The 12,695-nt window shown below is 42.0% G+C and overlaps 1 protein-coding gene across 6 annotated transcripts in view; it reads left to right on the forward strand.

Moving 5' to 3' along the window:
- LOC147019897 (uncharacterized) overlaps positions 1-12,695 on the forward strand; it is a 55,282-nt gene that overhangs the window by 39,296 nt on the left and 3,291 nt on the right. For all 6 annotated transcript variants that reach the window (XM_085894723.1, XM_085894722.1, XM_085894726.1 and 3 more), the window contains 3 exons: positions 1,656-1,704; positions 8,555-8,636; positions 8,767-8,843. In XM_085894723.1, coding sequence (XP_085750849.1) covers positions 1,656-1,704; positions 8,555-8,636; positions 8,767-8,843 — 208 coding nt within the window. The remainder of the gene's footprint in view (positions 1-1,655; positions 1,705-8,554; positions 8,637-8,766; positions 8,844-12,695) is intronic.

Consider the following 12,695-nt stretch of genomic DNA (forward strand, 5'->3'; position numbering starts at 1 on the left):
ATCTCCACACCCATGTTCGAGATGCCGAGATCCTAACTGGGGCAAACAAAGGTGACTATGTGTTGATACCACGAATCAAACTGGCCCCATCAGATGTGAACTTGCCATTCATGAAAGAACACAGTTTCCAGTAAGAGTCAGCTACTGCATGACGATAAACAAAGCGCAAGGCCAAACCTTTGATAAAGTTGGGTTATATCTTCCACAGCCGGTGTTCAGCCACGGTCAGCTATATGTTGCCTTCTCACGATCACGTCGGTTCTCGGACATTACGGTGCAAATTATACCAACTACAAAACAAAGGTTCCACAATGACAATGCTATAACCCAAAACATTGTGTATCAAGAAGTACTTTGAACATTGTATTCCACTTACTGCATTAAAGTAAAATTACTACTGATACTCTGCATCAGTTCCTTTCTCAAACACACCCACCCCAACATGTCGCGCAGAGTGCGGGTTATGCTAGTAAAGATTATGTCACTGGTACTCAGTGCTGTGGGAATTTTTCACTGCCCCTAATCTCAGCAGCTGTGTTTGTGTGAAAGTGAAGTGAAGTGTAGTATTGTCTCATGTATCTATCTACATGTGTGCGTGATTTGTGTCGCAGCTCCTCCATGAGCCTGAGATGTTGTTAAAAAGAAACAAACAATGATTTATTAATGTTACATTATTTAGTTTATAATCTGCCCATTATTGTCCCATGCCCCTCTGACAAGGTCCGACACGGTGGACATTAAAATGAGCTCCGACCAACTGATCATCTGTCCATGTACTTTTGTGTACGTGATATTTCAAAAACCGTTGAAAACTTAGCTTTCATATTGCAAATATCTATCCCTCATGATATTATCTCAACCTGATCAGAGCACGGATGTGATTGGCTGAATTTTGTGGCCATGGCAACCATCTCGGTATCCTGGCTTGTGTCTGTGATATTTCCAAAACCATTCAAGATTTAGCGTTCATATTACACAGATGTATTCCCAGCTCCTTGTTTTGTTAAAAAAAGTGTGTGATCGATCTCATTTGCCACCAATTTTCAATGCATTTTCATGTGAAACTACAACATAACAGCATGCAAAGATCATGTACTCACATTTTGCAAACATAAAGTACAATTTAGCCTCGCTATCGGGAACGTACCTCGGAAAATTATCCATTCTATTCAAGCACAGCATGACTGCTGATTTTCACCATAGCTTAGAGTGCGGCAACACCACTGATACTTTCTTCCCGACAAGTTAGAGCAGGAATTTGAAATTTCGCCAGCCACAGTAGTGGCAATAAGTTGCCAACTCTTCCTGAAAGACACCGTGGGATTTTTATTGTCAACTAGGTAATGCTGGAAGATTGGCATCCAGCTTAACGTCCATCCTTGGATGGCACACATTGATTCCTCGTCCTGCGTGCAAAACTCCAGTATGACAGTTTATAGCTGGGTCGAGATAGGAACCCAGACTCGACATCTCAGAGGTGAGTGTGGATACTTTTGCGCCATCCTGCCAGCTCATGTGAGAGAGTCGAATGTATGAGATTGAGAGAGAATTAATGAACTGTAAATAAACAGAAATCTTGCACATCATCTACCTTGCTGTGCTCCTGTTTGGCTGTTTGTTGTTTTGTATAATTAGTCTTATAAATCATCTTCCAGGGAGGTAATGGACAATGTTGCTGCGTCTATTAAAGATCTTCATCAGGAGGTAGGGAACCTAAAAATTACCTGTTTTACAATCTTTTTTAAATGGCTATTGGTAGAATGTTTGGTATTCTCCCATAGAAGAGTCATTATGGAAAATGATATCTGAAAAAATATATGTAGATGAATGAGAGGCACAAATTGATGAACAAGCCGGAAGGCGACATGGCTGCTCGCTCTAGATGGAAGGCTGGCCGACGCGACTAGCCGATATTCATGTACATGCTATCAATCAATTTAGCACAATAAATATGATTATCACAGCCCTCTTAGTTTGCGCCCAGAAACCCGCCTTGTGAAATTTCAGGCATGTTTCCAAAGAGACTCTAACAAATAGCAGCCCTGGTCATTCCATTTATCTATTCGCTAAAGATTTTATTTTTTTATATGATGCTGTAAGACATTCTCCTTGGGCACAAAAAAACAGGTCCCTCGGAGGTCTAGTTTCGGAGGTATTGATTTTTTTTTTGTACAGTCCACTAAGTGTACGATGTACGATAAAATATTTTAGCTGTTGCTAAGCAACGGAGGTGTGCATCGCAACCATTCATTTTTGTGTACATGCTAGCCACAGTGTACACATTTCACCCAAGTTTCATCAAAATCAAACTCTTTCTCTTAGAGATATTCGCAATTAACCATTTCTGAAATGTTCGACATGTACTCGCCCAAAACCTATCTCCTCCCACAAATATTTTATGTTAGGGCTGCAAATTGGCATGAAGGGAGCGAGATAGATTGCGCACAGAACTCTAAGCTTCGATTTTTCGATTTTTTTTTTTGTTTTTGTTTTCGATTTTTTTGACTACTTTAAAGGGCCGTTGCTATGTCGTTGTTAGGGCCCGTGTCCCGTATTCGAAAGCACACGATTCTCAGAAATATTGGTCCTACCTACCAAATTTCATTGTAATCGGTTGAGTGGTTTCGCCCCAAGGCTTGACCAAAGTTTCGCGGACAGACAGACAGATGGAAATGTCCAGAATAAGGGTGCTCTAAGAGCAGCCAAAAATTAGCCAAATGCCTCAATTCTGTTTGCTTTCAAGTGTCGTTTCCCTGACCCCTCGCTCTCTGTACCCACCCGACTCAATCACTGTTGCTGGACTCTGTTTTTTGCACCTGAGAAAGTGGAGAAAGTTCTTTCAACGGTCACCTCTTATTCTGCAACTGGAGCAGATGGCGTTGGCTCGCGTGTCCTTAAAAACCTGTCCTGCTCTTGCACATCCTCCCTCTGCCCTTTTCCCCCTGTCTTTTGTGCTCGGTCTTCCATCTGCTTGGAAATCTGCCATAATCGCTGCACTATATAATTAGAACGGCACTTGGAAGATTGCATACCTCTACCATCCGTACTGTGCATCATTTTTGTGCTATATATCATTTTTGGCCTTCTCTTAATGGTGAAGAATCACTTAAAAGTTCTTGTAGCCAGATCTGGATCTGGATCTTCACCAAAATCTCATCATGTCATCCTTGACATACACCCAACCTGCCCACCAAATTTCATCCGAATCTGTCAACAACTTTTTGAGGTATCCTGCACACAAACAGACAAAAAGAAACAGACAGACAGGGATGAAAACATCACCTCTTTCCACCTTTGGTGGAAGGTAAAAAAGATGCAAAAAATGGATCCCCTCAACCACAGACGTATCACCTTGCTCTCAATAAGCATTGTCATGGAATCCGTAATCGCAGTGGACATCAAATCCTTCCTTTTTTCCAACAGCCTTATCTCAGCTCATCAGTTCAGATTCAGACAAGGTCACTCCACCTTGGACATGATGCTTTTACTCTCCCAACAATGGATGGAGGCTCTCAATGTCAGACATGAGATCAGCGCCGTCTCTCCAGACAATCATTTGATACAGTATGGAACCCCGCCCAGCTCTCCCAACTATCTGCCTATGACATCCAAGGCCCGCCTCCACACTTACCTTACAGTCTTCCTCCATTCCCATAGCCAACGTGCGTCACTCAACGGAATCCGTTCATTATCCTCTCCCTGCACGGCTGGAGTGCCATAAGGCAGTGTTCTGGAACCTCGTCTTCATCAACGATCTCTCTGATTCTGTAAAATCCACTTTATCTATTTGCCTATTTTAACGCCACTCTCTGCCTCGCATCCCTCATCTTTCAGAGAGAGAGAGAGAGAGAGAGAGAGAGAGGCTTCGGCCTCTTTGCTCTCTTCTGACCATGAAAACAAAACACAAGATGGTCAAACACATGGAATATGTCTTTCAATCCTGACAAATCCTACACTCTCACTCGTTCTCTGAAAACTATCTGGCAAACCCTCCTATCTACTTGATTAGCAATCCTCTTGAAGAAGTTGAGTAATTCAAACCTTTGGGCCTCATTATCAGCCATGATGTTTCTTTGTCAAACCACACTTCTAAGTTTGCCTCCAAAGCCAGTTGCTGACTGGGTATCCTCTGTCATGCAAAGTCTTTCCTTCGCACACCACACCTAAACTCCTATCCACCTGCAATGCCTTAATCTGCAGCTTGATGGAGTACTGCTTTCTCCTTTTGGCCGATTCCCCTGCCTGTACTCTAACCTTGCTTAGCTTGATGCCATGGAAACTAAGGCCTTCAAGGTCAATGGAATCTCCCACGATGAAGCTGAGTCTATGGGCCTATCACATTCCAATTGAAGACAGGTCGCTTGTCTCTCTGTATTCTCCCACCTCCTTTCTTGAATTGCACCCTCTGCTCTTCTGCTCTTTCTGTGCTCTGTCCTCCCCTCCCCTCAGGTATCTGCCAACAGCCCCCTTTTGGTGAAACTCCAAAAATCCAGGATCACTGCTCACCTCCACTCATGAGTTCCTCTTTTCTCCTGCCTGTGGAATCGACTTCCACATTCTTTTCAATCTCATTCTTACCTCCAGGTTTTCAATGACAGCTGTTCACCACCATCTCGGATTAACCCCATCCAAAACCATGATCTTTTCTACCCCCGTTAACTCTCTTCAAGCTCACCTCTTTGCAACTTTCCTGTTTTCCTTTCTGAGAGTTTGCTTCTGTATCCATCTTGTCCACCTGCTGTGTTCCCCCTCGTCCTCATTCTTCCTCACATCTCTTGTCTTCAAAATCTCTCTCTATTTTCTCCATCAACCCTGCTGTTGTGTTTTTCCCCCTCTCCTTCTGCTCTTCATTTTGTTCTGTTGCATCCTGGTCTGTTCTTTGTTGTAGCTCCTCCGCAAGCCTCGGCTCTGCGTATAACTAAGCAACAAAAAAACAGTCGTCTGAATAATAGGAGGTGTGATGTAATGTTTTCCTCAATTACAAGGGATTGTGTGTGTGGGTTGCTTTCAAGGAGTCATCATTATTTCTGCCATATTTGTGTACTTTTATAAAAACTTTCTTCCTAACTTTTATCTTGTATTGTATAAGATCAGGTTTTGACCGAAGTCAGAGACAATCCAAAGGCTACTCCTTCATTCGCTTCCACCACTGGGGGAATGCCACTGTTATCCCCAGATCAACTGTTGTTGATCTCTTACCCACAGCAAGCTGGTACTCATTTTGCCAACCTCAAAAGGATGACAGGCTGAGCCGACATATCCAGAGTTATTTTGGCATGGTTGATGTTTGAACTCATGACCTTGAAAGCATAAGCCAACTACCTCAACCATTAAGCCACCACCAGGCTCATCTTACTATAATTCTCCGTCCGTCTGTTCCCAGGTACCGCAAAAACGGCTGAACCGATCGCAACCATTTTTTTGGTGTGTAATCCTGGGACCCCTTGGAGTAAAATAGGTATAAATATAACAAGTCTGAAGACGACGATGGTTCACGAGCGGTATTTGACGATGTAGATTGTTTCATTAGTCAAGGATGAGACAATGTGATAATGTTTGACCAAGTTATAAAAATGATCAACATGATGTGGTACGAGTGACAGGTTATTAGCTGCAAAATGTCGAAAACCCGGTTTCGTTCATCAACTTTAAAAATTTGACCTTTGCATAACCTTAAAAGGTCACAAAATAATGTTGTGGACATTAAAATAAGGAAACAGGATACGTGCTATAGCTTATTGGAGTTAGTTCGTCGAAGAAGGTCGAAAACCCGGTTCGATTCCCACAACTTTGAAAATTTGACCTTTGTGACCTTTTAAGGTCAAAGGTCAAGGATTGTGACCTTTGGTGCAAAACTTCCTCTGGAACATTCCAGGAACAACATAACGTCATATAGGCTATATGGCATTTCGCACTCATCGGATTATCCATACTTTGATGAAATCAGCGTAAAAACAAACTTGAAGGGGGCACCAGGGGCAGGTGTTCGAGATAGAGCAAAACGGTTTCAAGACTTTAGGTGGGGAATGACCTCAAGATTATGCATAAAAAATATTGTCATCCGAGCTCTCAAAGTTTGGTCGGTTGGATGATTTTTATGTCAAAATTCGAAATTTTCTAACTTCGTGACCTTGTGACCTTGACCTTGTAACGAAAATGAAAAATCGAGCTCTGTGGAGCTATGCAGGTGCTATTGGGCTAACCAAATTCCGAAACCACTGCCAGATTCGACAAATCCCTCGGAGAATATGGATTTTTATGTCAAAATCGCAATTTTCTAAGTTCGTGACCTTGACCTTGGGACGAAAATGAAAAATTGAGCTCTGTGGGGCTATGCAGGTGCCAATGGGCTAACCACATACCGAAACCCTGCCAGATTCAACAAACCCCCAAGGAGAAGATCCAAATTGAAATCTGCTTCCCCCTAAAAACACAATTCGGAATTTTCGAAGTTCGTGACCTTGTGGCCTTGACCTTGGGATGAAAATGAAAAATCGAGCTCTGTGGGGCTATGCAGGTGCCATTGGGCTAACCAAATTCCAAAACCCCTGCCAGATTCGACAAACCCCTCGGAGAACAAATTTTTTTACGTCAAAATTCGCAATTTTCTAAGTTCGTGACCTTGTGACCTTGACCTTGGGATGAAAATGAAAGATTGAGCTCCGTGGGGCTATGCAGGTGCCATTGGGCGAACCAAATAACGAAACCACTGTCAGATTCGACAAACCCCTGAGGAGAAGATGCAAATTGAAATTGGCTACCCCCTAAAAACATGTTTTTTGGGCGTGGCTCCACCCAGAATGGGCACACCACGCCCATTTTCAGGAAAACACAACTAGATCATGATAAAAACCTCCCACCAAAAATTTGTCAGGATCGGATCAAAACCCACGGAGCTATGCTCGGGACAGACAGACAGACAGACAGACAGACAGACAAGCCGGTAGGCGGACATGGGTAGTCGACTACCCAATAGAACCTGACGCAATGGGCCCGTTCGATGGGGGAATGACCTGAGGATTAAGCACAAGAAAATTCATGATTCCAGCATCAAGGGTTAATGCTGCAGATTGTTTTTTCGTTAAAATACCCGTCAATTTTTTATTTTTTCGTTAAAATAAAAATAAAAATTTCGTTAAAATACCCGTCAAAAATTTCAAAGTCCCGTTGCTGGGCAACGGATGGGTCCATAGCAACGGTTCTCATTTGCACACAATAGGTCATGGTATGAACCTCCCAACCAAGTTTTATCGAAATCACCATTGTATTAACTGAAATCGCCATTTTAAATACTGATTAATAGAACAAATAATAGATAATAAAACATAAGGTAGAACAAATCTCAAAAAATAAATTTTTTTTGACTCGATCGACTACCCAACAAGCCGGTAGGCAGACATGGGTAGTCGACTACCCAATAGAACCTGACGCGATGGGCCCGTTCAATGGGGAATGACCTGAGGATTAAGCACAAGAAAATTCATGATTCGAGCTTCAAGGGTTAATGCGGCAGATTGTTTTTTTCGTTAAAATACACCCACATTGAGAGGTTTTTCGGCCGTTGCTAGGCAACGGAGGGGTCCATAGCAACGGTTCTTTCTCACACATAACTAGGACATACCATGAACCTACCATAACAGTTTCATGTATATCTGACTCATAGTCTCTGAGATATAACGAACTTCGTTTTTTATTGTTTTCGACCAGGGCTTATTCAAAGTCTATCTTCTCAGACAGTTTTCATAGGATCCGGCTGGAAATGTTTGACAATATGGCTGAATGTACTGCCCACAGTCGCTCGTGGCCCGATTTTTGATTTTCGAAAAAATTAATTTTTTATGATTTTTTCAAAAATTTCAAAGTCCCGTCGCTAGGCAACTGTGGTGTCCATAGCAACCGTTCTCATTTGCACACAACTAGGTCATGGTATGAACCTACCAAACAAGTTTCATCGAAATCGCCATTGTATTAACGGAGCACTGGACCGAACAGACAGATGGACAGACAAACATATCGACGGAAAATCTCTAAAGGGGAGAACAAATTTCAAAAAATTGAAAAAAAAAAAAAAAATTTTTCGACTGGATCAACCCAACAGGCAGACAAACATATCGACGGAAATACTGAAAAGGGTAGATCAAATTTCAAATTTTTTTTTTTATAAAAAATTTTTTTTCGACTAGATCGACTACCCAACAAACATATTGACGGAAATACTGATAATAAGGGTAGATCAAATTTCCCAAAAAAAATTTTTTGAATTTTTTTTTTTCGACTGGATCGACTGCCCAACAGACAGACATACAGCCAGACAGACATACAGACAGACAGACAGACAGACACACAACAATAACGAATATAGTGGTCACTTATATTTTTCGTGAAAATATTTTTTCGTGAACCAATAACATGACCCCCTTGACGGCTCCCGTAGGGAGCGAGTGCTTCAAGTAGTTTATAATATGCATTAATTATTGTGCATAATTGTTTAACAGGAGCACCAGATATGTGTGATGGGTACATGTTTCTCCTCTGATTTTGTTGCAACGTGCAGATGAAAGACCTATGCAAGATGATGACAGAAAGGTTTGGTGATGCAGCATCGACCACAAAGATTACAGCAATTTTACAAAAATGTACGTCATCAACAAAGCAAGGGCTTTTTCTTTTTTAACATCTAGAATTAAAAATGTACAGTATTACCCTGTTATTCAATTCCATTGGCACAGAAGTTGTAACTCATTCATATGCTTGTTGTTTTCAAAGTGCAAGAAGATCTACACAGCCTTTTGCCTAACTCTGAGAGAAATGTACGTGAAGAACTAAAAAGCAGCATTGCTTCTGTAAGTACAGAAAACAATTCAATCTGCAGGTATTTTAACTGTTTTTTTTTTTTTCAATGCAGATACTGAGGCTCATGGAAGAATGACAGAGAAAAAAGGGTCAACAGACGAAAGTGAAGTTATAAAGGAAGGCAGGAACGAGTGGGTGCGCAATATGACAAAGGCAGGCATTGCAGATGAAAGGAGAACAATGTCTCAAAGTGTGGAGAGGAGGGATCGAAAGAGACCATGAGATGGTGGTGGGTAAATGGCAGAGCACAAGAAAACAGAATCAGGAGGAAAAGTGAGGTTTCACATGCAAGAAAAGTGAGGTATTGATCAATTAACGGAGATGAATGTATACTTGGGGAAAGTGACATGGTAAGGTTTTCATCTGACCTGGGAATGGAAGTGGAGGAGGGGGGAGGGTTGGGGGGTGGTGGGGTGGTGACTGGGGAGGGAGCAGTCTAAAAGATCGCTAGGCCACCAATCAGCCTGAAGTGATTGAGAAACAATCCCTGAAACTAAGCATCATTTGTAAGATGCCATTGTCATGGAGTACCTGAGATTCCACAGCCTTGGGGGAGGTGGGGGAGGTCTGCAGAAGGAGTTGATGAGGGAGGAGGTTGGCAGAGTGGGACGGGATTGAAGCAGAATAGTGGGGAACCTTATAACCTGGCACTTCGGATGTCAACCTTGTACATTGTACGTAATAAATGGACAGCTTTGGAGGCCATTTTGGAGATATGCTATGGTAAATGATGAGGCCCAGGATCTCTCCCAGATGCTGACCATAAAAAAATAAATGGGGTAATTTGTCAGCTGAACTTCAGGAGTAATGTGATGCTTTCCTGCATTAAATAATAGTGTATGTTCCAGATAAATGACAAGTTGATTAGTTTCCCAAGACCAGTTGATTGGCAGTGAGGAATGCTGCTGCATCCTGCCTGTTGGAAAGGCTAAATGACAGTCCTGCACAGGGTGGTTATCTGTAAAATGATGCAGTGGATTTTCTCAAAAACAGAAATGTTATTGATGTGGGCCAAGAGCAGAAATTATCCCAGAATACTAGCTTTAAGGATAGTGTCTTCTCAAAAGAGAGTATGGTTGCGAATGTGAAACAGAAACCCACTGCTTGCAAAGTGGGAACTCTGCAAACCATTGGGAATATAGAATTTATCAAGGCTAGTGTCGTGCACTGATGAAGGACTAGCACTCAAAATGTCATCTTTACTTAGCCTCCCATGGTGGTTAATGCACCTTAAACTGGAATAGCACTCAGAAGAGCACATATTTCCACCAGGCTGAACAGTTTGTTTTGGACCCACTGATAGGCCAGATCTGCATCTGGACCTTAACCAAAACCTAATCGGCTTGTTCTTGTCACCTACCCAACTCTTCTCCCAAGTTTTGTCATAACTCGTCCGCAACTTTTTGAGATATTGTGCTATGTATCGTTTTGGCACTCTCACTCAATGGTGAAGAATTACTGAATTAAACTAGAAGGGCACTCAGTAGAGCGCATATCTTCGCCACATAATGCCTGATCCACGAGAATATATCACACCCAATACATTTTTGAAATATGCTCTGCAGTACTATTCCATTTTTGGCTCTATCTCTCAATGGTGAAGAATCACTTGAAATATTAAATAATTATCGTATCTGTATCCGGATTTCGATCTTCACCAAAATTGAATCAATTTGTCCTTGCAACACACCTAACTTGTCCACCAAGTTTCATCCGAATACGTTTACAACTTTTTGAGATATCGTACTACATATCATTTTTAGCCCGATCGCTCAATGGTTAAGCATCACTTAGAAATTATCAGATCCTGATCCGGATCTTCACCAAAATCTAATCAGTTCGTCCTTGTCACACACCGAACCTGTCCACAAAATTTCATTCGGATCCGTCTACAATGTTTTTGAGATATCCTGTACATAGACAGACAAACAGACAGAAAGGGGTGAAAACATAACCTCCTTCACCTTCGGTGGTGGAGGTAAAAATGATCATATCCGGATCTGGGTTGGGATGTTCAGCAAAATTGAAAGAATTCGGCCTTGTCACACATCCAAACTGCCCCCCAAGTTTTGTCCAAATCTGTCCATAACTTTTTGAGATATCATGCTCACAGGCAGACATGGGTAAAACAATACATCCTCTACCATTGGTGACAGAGGTAAATATGAGTTCCTTTATAACTTCAATGCTGTCGGAGACCATTAGTCCCATGAAGCCTATGCAATGATGGTTTTATTCATACTGTCCTGTTTTTAATTTGCTGAACATCAAGCAAGGACCCAGCATGTGCCATTTTTAAAGTCTTTGGTATGACTCCACTGAGGTCAGATTCAAACCGTCGGCCTTCCAGACTCAGAGCAGATGTTCTAACCATCATGCCACCAAGTCTGGTCAAAATTGGTCTTCAGACAAAACATTCTTTTGATAAAACCTATGACATGGCAGGCACAGGGTTCATGGATACCATTTAAGCTAAGATGTGCTGGAGGTATATACTCCCTCACAGAACAGAATGTCAGTTCACTTTTGGTGGGGCAATCCACTCCGTCTGATGATGGCCAGTGGTCCTCTGTTTATAGGATGGCCATGCATTCTGGTCCAGTTGGCTGGGATGTATACATTTTTGTGTGACCATGAGTCTTAGGTTAAGGCTGAGGTGCATTCATTTGAAAAACTTTGTTTGACCATGTACTTTGGTTTTATGGCCAAAGTAAATGTCCTAAGACTTCTTCTCATGTTTAATTTGTTTTAACTTCTTTTTTTCATATAAAAAAGCATCTCTTAACAGAGATAGCAGGAAGCCAGAAATGTGGCTCTGGATTGATTACTTTCCCCAGGGGATGGGCCTAAAAGGGATTCCAAAGCCATCTCAGCTGACTAATGCTGTGGTTCGCAGTGGAGCAGCTGACACTATATTAAGTATTAAGGATGTATAAGGATATTGTATTCAAGATGCGGGGGTGCATCCTATGTGTAGACATAACAAACAGAAACCTTATATATTTTATGAAGTGGATTGTGATTGCATTCTCCAAGTAGCTAAAGAAATAAATCAAATCAAGAACGAGTGATTTGAATGAGCTCTTTACTAAACAGTTTAAAGGTATAGTACTTTTTAATGTAAAATGGTGGGTTGACAGGATGGCCTTGAGGTACACACACTCGCCTCTAAGCTGTCTAGCCTAGTTTCTAATCCATAAACTGTCATCTCGGGGGTTTCACAGGCAGAGTGATTCATAAATGTGTGTGCCATCCATCGGATGGATGTTAAACAGGTGCCCATCTACCAGCATTCGTTGGTGGACATTAAAGATCCCACGGTGTCCTTCGCGAAAAGTCGGTGAGCTATCACTGGCACCATGAACAAATTCCAAATTCCTGCCCTAACCTACAGAGGGAATTGCATTGGCGGCACAGCCATGCCGTCAGTCAGTGATTCTACCTCACAGCCTTGTGCTGCATACCAATAAAGACGAAGAATAGACTACAAGAGAGATAGTGATTCTTTGCCTGATCTCGGCTCCGTTCTTGACCCGACAATAAGTAGTGCAGTGTAGTGTAGTCATTTGGCACACTTTTCATAGATGATGAACAAGGTATGCCTTTTGCATCGACAAAACGCTGCTGTGGAGCATAAATTGACCATATTGTGCAGAAGGCTGTTAAAACACTACGAATTGTAGCTCCAGTGAATTTCCTTTTCCCCAAAATTCCATTAAAAAAATTAAATTCTGAACGTTTCATATTCTCTCCACATCTCTTTCCCTGACTGTTCCAAGGGGATGAGTCCAAGCAATTACATCCCAGCATAATGTCTCTGCCCCTTTTCCTCAGTTGCATCC

This window comes from Eptatretus burgeri, chromosome 9 (genome assembly GCF_056783735.1).
Source record: "Eptatretus burgeri isolate ZD-2024b chromosome 9, Ebu_testis_v1, whole genome shotgun sequence".
Classification (NCBI taxonomy): domain Eukaryota; kingdom Metazoa; phylum Chordata; class Myxini; order Myxiniformes; family Myxinidae; genus Eptatretus; species Eptatretus burgeri.